The following is an 18,765-nucleotide window of genomic DNA, read 5'->3' on the forward strand; positions in this document are numbered from 1 at the left end:
CCAAATGCATAACTTGCTTTTTTTTTTTAAACCATTCATTCACTTATTCACTCATTCTCTTAATAATTGTCTTTAAGCCCTAGAACTATGAAGACAACACCAATTATTTCTGTCAAGAAACTTTTAATCAAACAAAAATGATATAAGAATATTAAGAAATACACACACATACACACACAAAGAAAGAAACACAGTAATACATAATAAGCACACCTAACACTGATTTTGAAAGGTGGGGGGTTAAAAAAGACCATGGGTAGAGGGGAGGCTATGTACTGAAACAAAGAGAAGCCATGGATCACTCAGGGTCTGTAGTTAATTAAGCAAAAGACCTTCAAAATTTACTTTCTGAAGTAAATTTTGGAAGCTTGTAACCTGAAATAGGAATGCAAAATGAAAAATAGCATGGCGATTCCTCAAAAAATGAAAAATAGGCTGGGCATGGGTGGTGCATGTCTATAATTCCAGGGACTCTGGGGGCTGAGCAGGATCCTAAAGTTGAGGCCAGTGTCACCAACTTAGTGAGATTCTGTCTTAAAATGCAAAAGAGTAAGGGCTGGCAATGTAGCTCAGTAGTAGAGTACCCTGGGGTTTAATCCCTACCGTGTGCCGCCCCCAACACACAAATTAAAATTAAAAGTAGAATGAGCATGTGATTTGGTAAGTTCCATTTCTAAGGATAAACACATAAAAGAACTGACAGTAGGGTCTCAAAGTAAAATTTTGTACAGCCATTCTCAGCAGTATTATTCACAACAGCCAAGTATCCATCAACGGATGCATGGATACATAAAATATGGCATATACATGCAATGGAATATTATTTAACCTTAAGAAGGAAGACAATTTTGACATATGCTACAATATAGATAAACCTTGATGACACTGTGCTAAATGAAATAAGCCAGACACAAAAAGACAAATAGTTGCATGATTCCACTTATGTAAGGTTCCTAAATTGGACAGAAAGAAGAATGCTGCCTGCCAGGGGGAAGGGAAATACTGTTTAATGGATATAGAGTATCAGTCTGGAAAGTCGAGCAAAGTTCTAGAAATGGATAATGGTAATAGCTATAAAACAACATGAATGCACTTCATATCAATGAACTGTATGCTTAAAAATGGAAAAAGTGGTAAATTTTATGTTATGTATGATTATCACAGTAAAACAAAACAAAAAAAAATATAGTCCACCTTGGTTCTCAAGGAGGATACATTCTAATAGGCAAAACAGAGAAATAATCATCAAGCAAAAATAAAAAAGGAAAACCTGACTCACTTTCTGAGGGTCAGAGAAGACAGAAGGATTTTTTTTGCAGCTATGAATAATGTCCCTTTTTCAGTCATCAACTTTACTACTTGACTTCTGCAGCATTTAAAAATGTTCAACTTCTCTTTTTTTGTGCAAACTGATTTTTCATTCATTTCTATGCCATCACTATTTTCTACTTCCCTTTTTACTTCTCTGGATACTCCCTTTCATTCTGCTTCATGGGCTAATCTTTCTTTCCTCCTTAACTAACTCTGATTCATAGCTTCTTCCTCCATTCTCACTGCCATCACAACCTGAGTTCATGGCCTTGTCATTTTCAGCTTGGACTACTATTAACAGCTTCCCAGCAAATCTTCTAATTTCCAGGCTTGGCAAACAAACACTGCCTACCACTTCCATTAATTCTCTGCATGGGGATTTTTGTGAAACATAAAGTAGACTCTATCACTCATCCTTAAACTGTTTCAATGGCTCCCTTAAGGGATTTCCCCACCCTTCTTTGTAACGTCTTTACTGAAATATAATTCACATATTGTAAAATTCACCCTTTAAATAATCCCATGGTTTTTAGTTTATTCACTGAGTTGTGCAACTATCACCACTATCTAATTTCAGAACACTTTTCAACATTCCAAAAAGAAACCCCTCACCTATTAACAGTCATTTTCCATTCCTCTTCCCTCTAGCCCCTAGCATTCATCCACTTTCTGTCTCTCTGGATTTGCCCATTTTGGATACATCATATAAATTGAATTATACAACATATGGCACTTTTTGAGTCTGGCCTCTTGAGCTTAATTAACTTAATGTTTTCTCAAAGTTTATTTATGTTGTAGCATGTAACAACAGTACTGCATTACTTTTTAATACCAAATAATATTCCATTGTATGAACATAGAACATTTTGTTTGTTCATTCATTAGCCAATGGACATTTGGTTTGTTTCTACCTTTTGCCTATTATGAATAATGTTGTTATAAACACTTACATATAAGTTTTTATATGGACATTTTTATTTCTTTTACATATGTACGTTAAGAGTAGAACTGCTGGGTTGAATAAACTCTATATTTAACATTTTGAGGAAGTGCTAACTATTTTCCCCTAGGGATTCCTAATGTGATTCTTTTTTAATATAATTATTAATACATATTTATGGGTTTCATTGTGATATTTCCATACACACATATATCTACTCCATGCTTTGTTTATGTCCAACAGCCCTCAACCCTCCCTTCTACAGGGCACAGGGTTCTTAAGACCCCCAAGCACTAGTGGAATGATGAGTCTTGCTCTGAGCCTGGAGGAACAGAGGTATGAGTGAGAGGTACAATGGAGAGTGGGTAGATGGAACTATAAATTCAATTGATTCTCTGTAGTGTAAGATTTAACAGAGTTTTTAATACAGTGGCTGGGATAAAGCATTCACTTTAGTAGTTTTAAAATGTACCTGCAATGGAAAAATAGATAGATGAAAGGATATTTAAAAAAAAAAATCACACTCACTTGAGTAGATCTTCGTGTTTGCCGAGCTTGTCTGGAACGTGCTTTCCGTAAAGACTCTGCTTCCTCATCCCGTACCGGAGTCAGATAGGACCTACAGAGAAGTAGGATCTTTGCTGCATGACTTGAGGAATGACAAGGTGCTTCTACACACTGAAGGGATTTCTATGCGCTAAGGATGAATTAAGGCAAAGTACAAATGGCAGAAATGCTATTTGACATCAGTAAAAATCACTGAATTGAAGACATAATTTGTGAATGTGTTATTGTTCAGGCAAAATTGTACCACCTGTAAAAAAAAAGATTCTATTTCTTCTTTCCTTAATCCTTTCCTATAAGCCTTCAGAGAGAATATCTTCAGTATTTTGCCAATGAATGTGATGTTTGTTGTAAGATTTCTTTAGATACTACTTATTGAATCAGAGTAATTCCTTTCTATTTCTATAGGAAGCAGGCTAATAATTTTTTTTTTTTTATCACTAGGTGGACTAAACTTTATTGAATGCTTTTCTCTCCTATATATTTACATGTTGTTTGTTTCTTTTCTTTTCTTTTTTTTTTTTTTTGGTGCTGGGGACTAAACTCAGCTCATATGTGCTAGACAAGCATTCTACCACTGAGTTACAACCACGGTCCTTTGTATTTTCTTTTGAGACAGAGTCTCACTAAGTTGCCCAAGCTGGCCGTGAACTTGTGATCCACTTGCCTCAGCCTTTGTTTTACATTTTTATAATTTTCCTTTATTGACTTCATAGAAGACAGCCAGACTCTCATAGCTGCTTTTGCAGTCAATATATTTTAGTTGAAATATATCAAGACTAACTAGCCTTTCACAGATATACAGTTGCAAAAATGAGGAGTATTGTGATTATTTTTTCAGATAACTGTGGATATTGTTTGATACTATACCAATGTGGAATCTGAAATGTATTAAGAGACTCTTCATATTCTGTTACATTAAGATGCATTGGTCTGGGCTGGAGCTGTGGTAGAGCACTCCCCTAGTACTCCTGAGGCACTGGGTTCAATCGCCAGCACCACGTAAAAAAAGCTAAATATATAAAATAAAGGTATTGTGTCTATCTACAATTAAAAAAAATATTTTAAAAAAAGATGCATTGGTCTACCTTGCACTTTGGATCTTCTTATCTATACATGATTTTGTAACATTATATCTCCATTAGTCATTTGCAAAATATCAGTGTACCTAGTTATGTATATCTTCCTAATACTGACACATTTATTTATACAATTAAAAAAAGACATTCCTTAATACCACCTTTGACCTTAGAACAATCTACATAATAGGAAGATGTCAGTATTACAGTGACATATACAAGTTTTCTAAAATTCTAATTTTTGCTTAAAAGTTTAAATTTTATGATTAGCAACAAATGCTTAACAGGCTCACTTGGTTCATTTTCAAGAAAATGTCTCCATAACCATAGTGCCATCATTAGTCATTATAAAATGGTGTTCCATGAAAAAAGTTAGTTCTCTTCTTCTGAGACTATAATCTTATGTTAGGCCTGACTGGCCACATTTCATGTATTTATTATCTTTTTCTGTATATCTTTTTATTTCTCCAAATTTCATTCTGGATATCTGCTACTGTCTCATCTAATCCTCTCTTTGGCAGGTTTGATGCAAACTAACCAATTGAATTTCCTAATTTCAGTTATTTTTCAGTTTAGAATTTCCACTTGATTCTTTTAATAGATTGTAATCCTCTGGTGAAATCCTCCATCTTATATTTTTTTGAATATATTAATCATAATTATTTTAAAGTCCATGTCTGATAATATCACTATCTGATCTGGTCCTATTATCTATTTTTTCTTTTGATCTTTTGGTAAATCAGTTTTATTTCCTGGTATAGCTAGTAACTTTTGAATTAACTCCAGATACAATTAATGAAAAAATGTAGTTTTAACTCACAGCACTAGAAGATGTCATCCTTCAGAGCAATTAGGTAAAAGTAGTTCTCAAACTTTGACTTGCCACAGAATCACTTGGAGAGCTAGATTCCACAACCCCAGAAGTTCTGCTTTGGTAGGGTTTAGGATGGGAATCTAAGAATTTGCATTCCTAATTATTTCTCTGCTGATGATGCTCATTTACACTCTGAGAACCACGGGGATGAGGCAAATTTCCTTAATCCACTTTGAGACTAAGCTGACTGGAAGTCAGGCTTCAGTCTTTGCAGGGGGGCTGGTGTATTTTGGAAAAGCTGGTTTTTACATTTCCAGAGGTTGCCATCTATATGCTACAAGTCCATCATAAACAAATGATACGTATCAAAGAAGAGAGTGACTAACTTCTCCTTTGAAGGATGCAGTTGATTTAGTTGAACTAAAACCAGGCAGGTTTTAGTTCAAGTTTTACTTACTGTCTCTAATTGGGAATGGGATGCTCATACTATGGAACAATAGAAAGAACAGATAACTGGATTCTACTTCAATTACTAGTTTGCCTTAAAAGACTTAATCTCTTGGGATTTTGGTTTCTTCATTTATAAAATAAAGGGGTTGGTCTATAGTTTTTAAGGTCCCATTCAGCTTTAAGCCACAGTGAATCCATATTTATGCTGATTCTGGGCAAATGTCCTTGAAAACTTCCAGTTAAAATGCTTACTAATTGGTCTGGCCAAATAAACATTTTCCCTGAGTAAGGAGGGGTGTTTGGTTCAGTTGGACACTCTCCCCCATGCCAAATCCACAAATGCTCAAGTCCTATCTATAAAATGGTGCAGCACTTGCATATAATCTACAAACATCCTTCCATATACTTTAAATCATGTGTAGATTATTTGCAATACCTAATACAACGCAAATGCTATGATAATAGTAGTTATATTGTATTGTTTAGAGAATTTTGACCTGAAAAAAATTATGCATGTTCGGAAGAGATGCAGTTTTTTTCCCTGATTATTTTTTGATTTGCAGTTGGTTGAATCCACCAATTCAGAACCCATTGATACAGAGGGCCTACTATACTAAATTTTCTATATTCCATATGCCATTTCCTTTTGTACTTTCAACAGAACTTTGTGTGACAATGGAAATTTATATATCTGAACAGCCCAATATGGTAGCCACTAGTCATGTGTGGTTTCTGAGCACTTAAAATGTGGCTAGTGCAACAAAGAAACTGATTTTTCATTTCATTTCAGTTAAACTTAAATAGCCACACACAACTACTGAATACCACACTGTAAAAAAAAAAAAAATCGTGAAGTCCTGAAAAATCCAATTAAAAGACATTTATTGTCAGCCCCTTTCTTAAACCTGAAAATCAGATCCAACTCATACAACATAAACTTAACAAAATTTGTCGAGAACACAGTTTATTCACCAGCTAAGTTTAAAAGCAACTGATTTCATTTTCTTGTCAAAGTTCTCACTTTTCTTCTGTTTCCCAGAGGCAATATTACTGTAACCTTACATTTTTTATGTGGTAACTTTAAGTTTTATGAGGTTGTTTTGGGGCTCCCACCTTTAAGATATTTATAGATACAACAAATAGGAACAGGCTCACTGATGCAGCACACTCAGAGTTACTTTTTTGCTAATTGCAAGGTTTGCACTCTGCTGTCTCCACAGGCCTTATCCCATACCACCCCTCTTTCCCTCTTGCCCCTTTTGACACAGAGAGCTCAAAGAAAAGACTGTTACCTCCTTGCGTAGGCCTGCATGGCAGAATGAAGGTCAAGAGATGAGTGGAGACGAAGAGCAAGGAAGGTAAGTGGCTGCTGGGAAAGATTGCAGTCTCAGCACCCGGTCTCCCTTGGAAACTAGAAAAGGCTTGCACTGCCACTGCTATCCAACAACCCAGAGGCAAAGCCTGTAATTTGCTAAGAAGCTGCTACTAGAAAGGAGGAGGAGAAGGAAGGGGAGGAGAAATGGGGAGGAAGGCAAAATCTTGGGGCTCGGCAGAACCAATGCTGCTAATAGTTCCCAAAATACCATTCCATTAGATGCATATTTTATATAGTGTACCAAACCAATCAATACTACTTCTCATCTGATATACAGGGGAAGGAGAATTATTCCTCATGTAAAAGGAGGTACAGCAAAAGAGCATTCTTGTTCTGGATACTATTTCATCTGCCCTTGGGCTATCCTAGTTGCTGCATTCATCCAAGTGAGCTATAAACATTGCCTCACATGAGGCTCAGGCCTAGCCAGCTGGCAAATTTAAAGGGTGGTGAAGAGACAGATTAAAAGGAAACACATGAGAGAAATGCAGGGAAAGATTTCAGATCTGCTATAAATGGGTTAAATCTACATAGAGGGAGGCTATAAGAACTACTAAATTTGATAAGCTAGCTACAGATTTCTAGATCTAGTTTATGTCACATATCAAAATGTTAACTGATTTTGTGGTCTGGGATAATTGCATTCAAATGCTCGTGTGTCTTTTTGACCTATTTCAACACTGACATCAGAGATGAGGTTTAAGTGAAGAAGAGGACCAGCAGGAGGAGGAAACTTCCTGCAGTCAATCTCAGCATTTCCTGAATTCTGTGAATCAAGAGTTCTCAAAATGAGACAATTTTGACCTCTCTTTCCCCAAAGGTTGGGTTAGGCAGAATTATCTGTCTTGAAATGCCAATAGTACTTAGTTTGCAGGCATTGGGATCAGCACATTTTTTTTTCTGTAAAGACCCAGATAATAAATCATTAGGTTTTGCAGACTTTCTAGTGCCAAAGCAGTCCTAGATGATACATAAATCAGTGGATGAGCTGTATACTCACTGCTTGCCATTCTACCCTGGTGGAACTAAAGCCAGATGGCTTGTAAAGCTTCAAATATTTACTATCTAGTCCTTTTCAGATCATTTTGCTGATCCTTGCTCTAGTCCCTAAGTTCTAGAGCACCAAACTACGGCTCAGAGAACTCCTTTTGGGAGTCTGGTGTTTCTGTGATGTATCTTAGATAAATTCTATATCATCTTGATTCTTTTCCTTTGGAATATTGATTGGTTCCATTAGAAACATGCCAGCCTCAAGTGCCAAAGCCACTTTCACAAAAACAATCTTTTACTTATGTAGGTCACTTTACAATTAATTCACTGGTCAGAGCAGGTGTTGCTGATGCCAACAATAACAGATTCCTGCACAAGGCCAGTGAGTGCTGCTTTATTGCATACCCACAGGCTATACCAACTGGACATGGCCAACTATCTCAAATATTTATCACTGACTACAAAATAGATCAGGACAAATTCAACACTATGGTTAATTTTATTTTAGTCAAGACAATGCAATAAAGCCAACAAACAAAGTGTACTTAGAAATAATGTAACTCTCAAACAATAGGAGAATGGTTAAATAAATTACAGATCATTCATATGATAAAGAATTATACAGACATTAAAAAACAAACTAAAAAGTACTACAGGTGCTAACTTGGAAAATATCTGTACCTGGAAAATATAAAGAGCTTAAACCATTTTTTATTTAAAAGACCAACAACCCCAACAACAACAAAGATCAATAAAACTCATAATCAAGGAATTCACGAAATAGGAAGCCAGAAAAGTCTACTAATGGACGAGAAAATGCTATTTTAGCTGCACACAGTGGTGCACACCTGTCATCCCAGTGAGTCGGAAGACTGAGGTAGAAGGATTGCAAATTCAAGGCCAGCCTCAGTAGTTTAGCAAGGCCCTAAGCAAATTAGACCCTGTCTCAAAATAAGATATAAAAATGGCTGGGGGATGTGGCTCAATGATTAAGGACCTCTGGGTTAGGAAGGAAGGAAGGAAGGAAGGAAGGAATGTTGTTTCACTAGTATCAAGAAAATGCAAATTAAAACAAGAAGAAACGACTACATTTTCCTTAGACTGGCAAAATATTAAAAAAAAAAACCTATGTCAAGTAGAAAGAACTAGCAACTTTCATACAGTGTTAGTGATACAAAGAAGGTAGCAATATATACTCACGTCTTCAGACCAGAAATTGATTTGAAAATATATACCCTTTAGGAAACTCTTGCACATTTATACAAAGAAATATGAACAAGAAGTATGCAGTAACATCATTAATGTTAGAAAAAAGAAGACCTTAACACAGGAAAAAAAAGAAAAGATAGACTAAAATAAGCATTTAAAATGAATGCTGGGTAAAAACAGTAAGTTTCAAAATAATGTATGCAAAGTGTAAAAATATAAAAAATATTTGTGTGTGCATAAATAAAATAATAACAACAATAAGTTTAAGAATGATAAATATCAAATTCAGGATATTTATATTCAGATGGTGACTACCTGGTAGAGAGGGTGTTAAGAGATGAGACCAGGGTCTACAGGGGCTTACGCCATATATTCTCAATAGTTTATTTAAAAAGAACTGAAGCAATTTGGCAAAACATTGGGACCTGATCAAACTAACTTGGTATTTGTAATGTTTAATAATTAAAAAAAGAATAAGTATAATAACACTATATCTCAAACAACTTATAAATATTTTAGCAGTAATATTACTGTAGGTGAAAATGTAATTTTTATTTTCTACTTAAAATACAGTTATGGTGGATAATTTTGTAAATGAACTTTTTAAGAGTTAAGGTTAAAAAACCTTTAACCCTGAAAAGTGATCATTAATATAAAAAGAACTCTTGCAAGCCGAAAGATACATATAACAGAGAGATATTCATGTTTCACAATGTGGAAAACTTAAGACTAATAGATTTACAGACTCCTCTATTCTCACCAGCTCCTAGAAATTACTTTCTAGCTGCTATAATCACTAGCATGGCCTCTATTAGGGGGAAAAAAAAAAGCGGGGGAGAGTGTTGGGGGAGTACGGGGGATGCGGGGGAGTACGGGGATGTGGGGGAGTAGGAAAAGCTCCCATACCTGTGGTTCTTAACCTGTACTAAACACTAATACCTTTAACAATCAGATAAAAACTATAACTATTTCCCAGAATAAAAGTACTTACATGTACACAAAATTTGCTAACAATCTCAAGGATTTCTGTACTTTATCTTAGCTAAGATTAAAGGGGGCAGGGTCTAGAAGGTAAACCAGACTTACCTTCAGAGGAGGCCTATAGGTCTATTAACTTCATTTTCCAATCACCTATACTTTGCAGATGTATCAAAGTCCTTTAATTAAGACTCTGTGGGTGGAGGAAGGAGAATGGGAAGAGATGGCTGATGTGTACAGGGGTGGTACAGCTGCATGGAAGAATCACAGAGTAGTAGGATAACCATGATTCAAAACAATTAATTGAACACTTCAAAATAGTTAATAGAGGAATTCTGAATATTTCTGACACAAAGAAATGATAAATGAAAACTACAGAACCCTAAAGAGAGAAATAGAAGAAGATCTTAGAAGATGGAAAAATATACCCTGTTCATGGATAGGCAGAACTAACATCATCAAAATGGCGATATTACCAAAAGTTCTCTATAGGTTTAATGCAATGCCAATCAAAATCCCAACGGCATTTCTTGTAGAAATAGAGAAAGCAATCATGAAATTCATATGGAAAAATAAAAGACCCAGAATAGCAAAAACAATGTTAAGCAGGAAGTGTGAATCAGGCGGTATACTGATACCAGACTTCAAACTATACTACAGAGCAATAGTAACAAAAACAGCATGGTACTGGTACCAAAACAGGCGGGTGGACCAATGGTACAGAATAGGGGACACAGAAACCAATCCACAAAACTACAACTATCTTATATTTGATAAAGGGGCTAAAAGCATGCAATGGAGGAAGGATAGCATCTTCAACAAATGGTGCTGGGAAAACTGGAAATCCACATGCATCAATATGAAACTGAATCCCTTTCTCTTGCCATGCACAAAAGTTAACTCAAAATGGATCAAGGAGCTTGATATCAAATCAGAGACACGGCGTCTGATAGAAGAAAAAGTTGGCTACGATCTACATACTGTGGGGTCGGGCTCCAAATTCCTCAATAGGACACCCATTGCACAAGAGTTAATAACTAGAATCAACAAATGGGACTTACTCAAACTAAAAGTTTTTTCTCAGCAAAAGAAACAATAAGAGAGGTAAATAGGGAGCCTACATCCTGGGAACAAATCTTTACTCCTCACACTTCAGATAGAGCCCTAATATCCAGAGTATACAAAGAACTCAAAAAATTCGACAATAAGATAACAAATAACCCAATCAACAAATGGGCCAAGGACCTGAACAGACACTTCTCAGGAGGACATACAATCAATCAACAAGTACATGAAAAAATGCTCAACATCGCTAGCAGTCAGAGAAATGCAAATCAAAACCACCCTAAAATACCATCTCACTCCAGTAAGATTGGCAGCCATTAGGAAGTCAAACAACAACAAGTGCTGGCGAGGATGTGGGGAAAAGGGTACACTTGTTCATTGTTGGTGGGACTGCAAATTGGTGCAGCCAATTTGGAAAGCAGTATGGAGATTTCTTGGAAAGTTGGGAATGGAACCACCATTTGATCCAGCCATTCCCCTTCTTGGTCTATTCCCTAAAGACCTAAAAAGAGCATTCTACAGGGACACTGCTACATCGATGTTCATAGCAGCACAATTCACAATAGCAAGACTGTGGAACCAACCTAGATGCCCTTCAATAGATGAATGGATAAAAAAATGTGGCATTTATACACAATGGAGTATTACTCTGCATTAAAAAATGACAAAATCATAGAATTTGGAGGGAAATGGATGGCATTAGAGCAGATTATGCTAAGTGAAGCCAGCCAATCCCTAAAAAACAAATGCCAAATGTCTTCTTTGATATAAGGAGAGTAACTAAGAACAGAGTAGGGACGAAGAGCATGAGAAGAAGATTAACATTAAACAGGGATGAGAGGTGGGAGGGAAAGCGAGAGAGAAGGGAAATTACATGGAAATGGAAGGAGACCCTCAGGGTTATACAAAATTTCATACAAGAGGAAGTGAGGGGGAAGGGAAAAATAATACAAGGGAGAGAAATGAATTACAGTAGAGGGGGTAGAGAGAGAAGAGGGGAGGGAAGGGGAGGGGAGGGGGTATAGTAGAGGATAGGAAAGGCAGCAGAATACAACAGACACTAGTATGGCAATATGTAAATCAATGGAAGTGTAACTGATGTGATTCTGCAATCTGTATACGGGGTAAAAATGGGAGTTCATAACCCACTTGAATCAAAGTGTGAAATATGATATGTCAAGAACTATGTAATGTTTTGAACAACCAACAATAAAAAAAAGAAAAAAAAGAAAAAAAAGAAAAAAAGAAAAAGAAATGATAAATGTCTGAGGTGAGAGATACACCATTTGCCCTGGTCTGATCATTACGCATTGTACACATGTATTGAAATGTCACACTGCACCTGATAAACATATGCAATGATTATGTGTTAAAACTTTTTAACTTAACTTTTTGAGTTTTTAAGTCAAAACTCAGTGATACTGTTTAAAGTCATGTTTCCTATGGTATAATTTACATGCAGGAAACTTTGCCCTTTTTAGTATATTGGTCTGAGAGTTTTAGCAAATGCACACAGTCCCATGTATTGTACCACCATAATCAAGATAGAGAATAGTTCCATCATCCCTCTAATTCCCTCATGCCACTTTATAGCCATCACTTCCCACCAGCTAAGGGATTTTTTTTAATTGCAGAAAAAAATTTAAAATGTACTATTGAAGAAATGCATAGAATTTTCATTCAAATTTAAAAATAATATGTAATATAACAATTACCTTAGCCCACTAAGTTAGACATTGGCCACTACAATAGATTGTAGATTATAAAAAACAGAAAACAAAAATGGGGGGGGCCTTTAAGATCTAATGAATGAAATTCCTTATATTCTAACCAGTGCTTGCCACTGTGATCAAGTTCCAGGAAGGTGGAGACCACTCTTTGTCATTACATTACCAATACTGAGCACTGAGCCTGCCCTAGGTTAGGTATTCCAAAACAATTACTGGATTAAGTTATGAAAAAAATTCAGAATCTGGGCTATTAGTTTTGTCCTAAGTTTGGCCCCAATCTCCAACCAAATGGTTGCTTATTTGCCATTTTTAAAGTTTAGTCAATAGTGTGTCGATTCATTTTTTTCATATTCAGCCATCTTCCCATCTTGCCATTTTTGACTTATAAAAAATGAAGGGTTGAAGGTTTGCCTGAAAACTGGATCTTATGGGGAAGATGAACATATTATGTAGTGATAATTAAAATTGAAGACAGCAAAATGCCACAAATAATGCTCTGGAGAGGAAACCTGATACTGGCTGGGAGACTCAGGAATAAAACATCACAGGGGGGTAATCTGAGTAGAACAAGTGGCTTCCTAGAAAACAAGGGGGTACAACAATTCCTGGGGCCACCTTCTCAGATTTTAAGTAGTAGACAGTGACCTAGCAGGAACAACAATCCCTGCTGTGGCACTGTGAGGGTGGACTGGCTGTAGGGCGGGGTGGGGGGTTGCTCTGAGGGGAAGAAGGCCAAAGGTCTAGGCTGGGAGGCCTGAAACAACTGGACAGTGCAGGTACAAAGGAGACAGGGACTTGAAGGATTCTTGAGAATGGCAGGACTTGGTGACAGATTAAAGGTGAGTAGTGGAGAAGGAAAAGGTTTCTAGTTTGATTTCCAAGTTTCCCAAATGGGTGACACTTCTGCAGGACCATAAACAAAGATTTTCTTTTTTCTTTTTTTTTAAACATGAGAATAGACTTTTTTTCTTACCTTTTAAAGGTCAGAGGGAAGACTTATTTGGTTTATTTTGTTTATAACCTCTTTCCAAAGAGGACTTGAAAAACCCTTAAAGAAATGCAAACTTGTAACTATTCTTTACACAAAGAAATAAGAGGGGAAGAAAAATAATGGTCTCAAATGGCTTGTCATGGAATACTCACTAGAAGTCAGGCACTCTCCTAAGCTCTTTACATGCCATTTTATGAAGAATGGGAGAGAAGTCTGGACTTGAGACAAGAGACTGAAGTGACCACTGAAGCAGCTGGAGTGGATAAGGTCAGCTGGGGAGAGTCACAGACAGAGAAACAAAGGACGCTTGTGGAATGATGTTTAAAGATGTTACAGAGGAAAAACAGCTAAGAAGGGACACAAAGGAGAAGCAATCAGAAAAGACAGAAGTAATCCAGGAAAGAATGGTATCAGAGAGATCATGGTAGAATAAAAATTTAAGAAAGTAATAGTCAAAATTATAAAATGTTGCTGAAAGTTCAAGGTAAAAGATGAAGTGACCATGAAATCTGATACAAGGATCTTCACAGGACCATTTAGCAGAGCAATTTCACTGGATATGCAGGTGTGGCAGAATTTCTCTTCTAATAGAAGAGCAAAAAGGAGGCCAGGAAGTGGATAAAGTGAAATTAGAGTCCCCCCAACTTTTTTGTACCAGGGATTGATCGCAGGGGTGTTTTATTACTGAGCCACATCCCCAGCCCTTTCTTTATTTTGAGACAGGGGTCTCACTAAATTTCGGAGGCTGACCTTGAACTTGGAATCCTCTTGCCTTGGCTTCTGAGCCTCTGAGATTATAGGCATGCACCGCTACCTCTGTGCCTGGCAAATTAGAGGACTTTCAAAGACTAATAGCAGAGGAAAAAGTGAAATATGGCAACACCAGAGGGCAGTGCAGGGCTAAAGGTGAGTTCTATCAAGATGGGAAAGACAAGCACCTGTCAAGGACAAATGGTCTTTACACAGGGAAATCTGTGTCATAGATAAAGCTAAGCTTACAGTTTTGCTTCCCATTATTTATGAATTTTGTGTGCCAAGTAGTTTCTTTTAAACACCATCAGCTTCATTATAAAGGAACTTGGTTCTTGAGGGATCTTTCAGCTATTACTATATTTTATTTACATGTCAATGATCAGTAACCCATTTTCAGCATAAGTGCACAGGGATTGTGAATCATATCCTATTTCCCTTTCAGGTTAGAAGACTAAAATTTCCTAAGAGGAAATAAATTAAAGAACTGGGTCAGTATATTGCCCAGGGTTATCTAAGAGACTCTAAGGAACAAAATGAATTGTTTAAAGTAGAATCAGAAATGATTCATGCAATTGCTGTCAGCTAATTCCAATTTTTAAAAACTTCTTTAAATAGAAATATACATACCCAATACTCTAGTACTCTCCCAACGATAAACTTCTTAACCCAGCATCCTTACCCAAAACTGGACAGGTGGCCTGTAAGACAACTTCTCACTTGGTTCTCCAAATCTCTGGTATTACAGGCATGCACCACTGCACCCTGCTACCTAGACACTCCATTCTATACCACTCACCTTCTCTGAACTCCTAACATACCTACTTGAATACAATTTTGCACTCAAGGATGTATTATTCTCTAATAAGTACTCGTGGTTTGCTATGTGTAAATTTGATTATTGAATATTTTTATTTTAGATTAAAAAAATTTTTTTCAGTTGTTGGTGGACTTTTATTTATCTATATGTGATGCTGAGAATCAAGCCCATTCTAGGCAAGTGCTTTACCACTGAGTCACAACCCCAGCCCTGATGTACTGAATCTTGATGGTACAACGTGGGGCATATGCCTTTCTTATCATAACCCACTGTTCTTAGCACAACATGGAGCACACAAATGGTGAGAGTCACTGATGGTTTGGAATTCTGTGATTTTTAGAATCTAATATTATCTATAGATCTCCTAACTTCACCAAATTGCCAATTAAGAAACTCAGACTAGGGGAGTTACATGGCTTGCCTAAGAAGGCATAAGTTGTATGCTTTGCTGAAGGGTAAATGAGGTATCCTTCTTGCAACCCAGGGAGTTTTTTGTTTTTTCTTTTTAACCTTGTGCCTGCTTCTCTATTTTGAAGAAACACCAAAGTGGAAGTTCACAAAGGGCCTCCACATTTCAGAAAATATTTGCACTTCTTATATCAATACACTTAAAATGGAATGGGGGAGATAAAGCTCATCTGAAAACTGATTCAAACACAAAACAGGGACTTCAGGAGCAATGCACCCAAGATCAATTGACATTCCTCTGCTGCCATCTTATGGACATAGATGATTACAACACAGGGCTTATTTTCATTTAAGAAAATGTTATTCAACATTGACACATCTATGTATTAGGCTCTGGGGTGAGAAGAAAACCCTACAGAAAAGCAGCACCACAAAGTTCACAGTGTAGCGAATGAAGAGCAACAACATATTATTTACCTGATTAAACCAGTCGGAATAATAGTACTACTGAAGAACAAATCTGATTTCAGCCTGGAGATGGGGAGCAGGATAGTGAGCAGTAGGGTTTAATCTGTGGGAGTTCTTATGCATGAATAATGTGTTAAGTAGAGAAGGTGAGGGGTGGGGGGAACCACATTCCAGGGAAAAGGTTTCGAATGGACAAAGGAAGAGGACTGTTAAGGTAGAATGAATTCAGGAAATGTCTAAGTTTTATATCTGGGTAAGTTGATGCAATTACTAAGGCTATAAAATACAGGAAGAGTAGAAAGAAAAGGATGAGAAGGATAGGGAGAATAGTACAGTTCTGGGTAAGGTGAATTCAGAGCCTGATGAAAGGTAGCCATAGTGGCTTGGGGAGGCTGAGACAGGAGGATAAGGAGTTGAAAGACAATCTCAGCAACATACCAAGACCTTGTATAAGTAAACAAACATTTTTAGAAGAACCTGATGAGTATTCTCTCCACAGGACTAAAATGAGCAATAATTGTCAGCAGGATTTTCGAGACTGCCTGGCTTAGCATGATTTTGAATTTTGCTCAGAAACTGGTCCTCTGCATATACAAGATCAATTAGGAAGCTTCTCATCTTATAGATGGAGAAAAATGTTTACTTTCATGAATATTCATCTGATTGTAAAGTCTGTGGTAAATAAACAGCTTTTACACAGACCTCATCAAATTTCCCTCTTCATTTTATAATTTCTTCTTCAAAGTCCAGTTTAGTTTGCAAAGTGCCCTTCACCTATATAAACTGGCTTCTCTCTCTAATTGCCCTAAATACCTGACAATTTTTATTTAAAATATATAGTATAAAAAATTTAAAACAAAAAAGAATACAATCACTACCTGCGTATTCTTACCATCCAATTTAAGAATAATAGTACCAATACCAATTTCCTTTTAAAAGGAGAAAATTTGGGGCTGGGGTCATGCTTAGTGGTAGAGCGCTTGCCTAGCATGTGTGAGGCCGTGGGTTTGATTCTCAGCACAACATATAAACAAATAAATACATAAAGGTCCATCGGTAACTAATAAAAATTAAAGAGAGATAGAGAGAGAGAGAGAGAGAGAGAGAGAGAGAGAGAGAGAGATCCTACTTCTTGAATTTCTTAATTGTCTTCTGTAACAACCTCTTTGGTCTGATTCTTAGATCAAAGCACATGTTTAAATTCATTAAGAATATGAAGAAAAAAAAAAGAAGTTCCAAAAGCAGTTATTCTGAACACTTCGTATCTTATTCCTCTCACCTACCTTCTCCTTCTCCTCCAGTCACAACACTAAAACAATCTATACAACAAGTCAGCTTCCGGACCCGGACATCCCGGCACCATGCGGAGGCCTTCCTCCAGCCCTGATTCCCGACTTAGGCTTCCTGAATTAATAAAGCACTGAACTGCTTCTGAACATATACTTTCTGGAAAATCTTTTTCGTATCTAAAACTTGTCAAAGATTCCAACATGGCGGCAGGCGCAGAGAGATCAAGTCTCTGACCTCTTCAGCTATGCAGGCATAGGGAGTCGAAAACAACCTAAATCTGTTTGCTCAGGATCACTAGGCAATGCTGAGCTGACGTGGATCTGGGGCGAACAGTCTGGGCCTCTCAGAACACACACTGAGCCCGGATCAGCCGAATTCAAGCTCCCGTTCGCCTGCTTCCCGCAGACAAACAGCTGTGACTCAGCACTAATCCATCCGGCTGAAACAACTGGTCAGCACTTCTGATCCTATGGAGGTAAATGCCTACTGAGCCTTCATAGGTAGTGGCCACAGGTTTGAAACGGGGCTTGGGAGAGACAGTAAGGACCCACCCGTTGCATTGGTCACCCGGCAAAGGGAAACGAACTGTCGCCATTTGTGAGAGATACCACCATGGCAGAGAACTGACGTCATCAGACTTCGGCGGAGGAGATAACTTCATTGAAACCTGCGGCTACAGGTGTGTAATTCCCTAGCCTTCCCTCTCCACACATCGGGGAAACCTTAAGGGCCCCTCCCAGCTCTCCCGTGAGCGCAATAGCCAGACAGAGGGAATCAGAGGTGGCGTGGGACCCACGACGCGGAACTACCGCTCCCACCAGTGCTGACAGCTGAGGTCTCTTGCACCAGCTACCGGGGGCGTGGCTACCGGAGGGCAAGTAAAATTCGCTGAGGATTCTCAGCCCCAAGCTCTACCAACTTAGGGTCTGAGGGAATGGCAAACTGGGAGAGTGTGCCCAGTCGTTCATGAAAACAGTGCTCCCGGGAGCAGCAGAACTGGCGTGTAGCCAGTATTGTGGTGAGCGGCACCCGTGAGAGGGGCCTGGCTAGAGGAAAAGTGGGAAGTGACTAGACACAAGAGGAGGCCCTAGGCACTCAGGATTGGAGACTCGCCCAGTCTGGGAGGAGCTGCTGCACAGTGATTGGTTCCCGCATATTGACAGGAGAAACTTGGCCTGGTGGGCACAGCGCCACCTACTGGAAGAGAAGTTAATCAAACTCTAAGACTGCATTCATTAGGTTTTTTTTCTTTTTTCTTTTCTCTTTTTTTTTTGATTTGGGTTTTTCTTTCATTTTCATTTTTCTTTCTTGTTGTTTTTTTAAATGTTTTTTTTTACAATTTTTTTTAATTTTTTTTCTTCTAATTTTAATTTTTTTTAATTTTTTTCTTTTTTTATTTCCTATTTTTTTTCTTCTTTTGTCTTTTCATTTCTTTTCAATTATCTTATCCCCCCTTCCTTGAATTCTACCTGCTTACTCTCATTCTCTTTAGTGACTTCTTCCCTTCCCTTCTAATACCTTTCCTCCCAAGCA

At 37.5% G+C, this 18,765-nt stretch overlaps 1 protein-coding gene across 10 annotated transcripts in view; it reads right to left on the bottom strand.

The window, feature by feature from the left end:
* PPP1R12B (protein phosphatase 1 regulatory subunit 12B) overlaps positions 1–18,765 on the bottom strand; it is a gene marked incomplete at its 3' end in the record, with an annotated part of 222,463 nt that overhangs the window by 88,558 nt on the left and 115,140 nt on the right. For all 10 annotated transcript variants that reach the window (XM_081298885.1, XM_081298884.1, XM_081298888.1 and 7 more), the window contains one exon: positions 2,780–2,870. In XM_081298885.1, the coding sequence (XP_081155011.1) occupies positions 2,780–2,870 (91 nt within the window). The remainder of the gene's footprint in view (positions 1–2,779; positions 2,871–18,765) is intronic.

The sequence above is a fragment of the Spermophilus citellus genome (assembly GCF_964194105.1).
Source record: "Spermophilus citellus genome assembly, chromosome: 6".
NCBI lineage: Eukaryota > Metazoa > Chordata > Mammalia > Rodentia > Sciuridae > Spermophilus > Spermophilus citellus.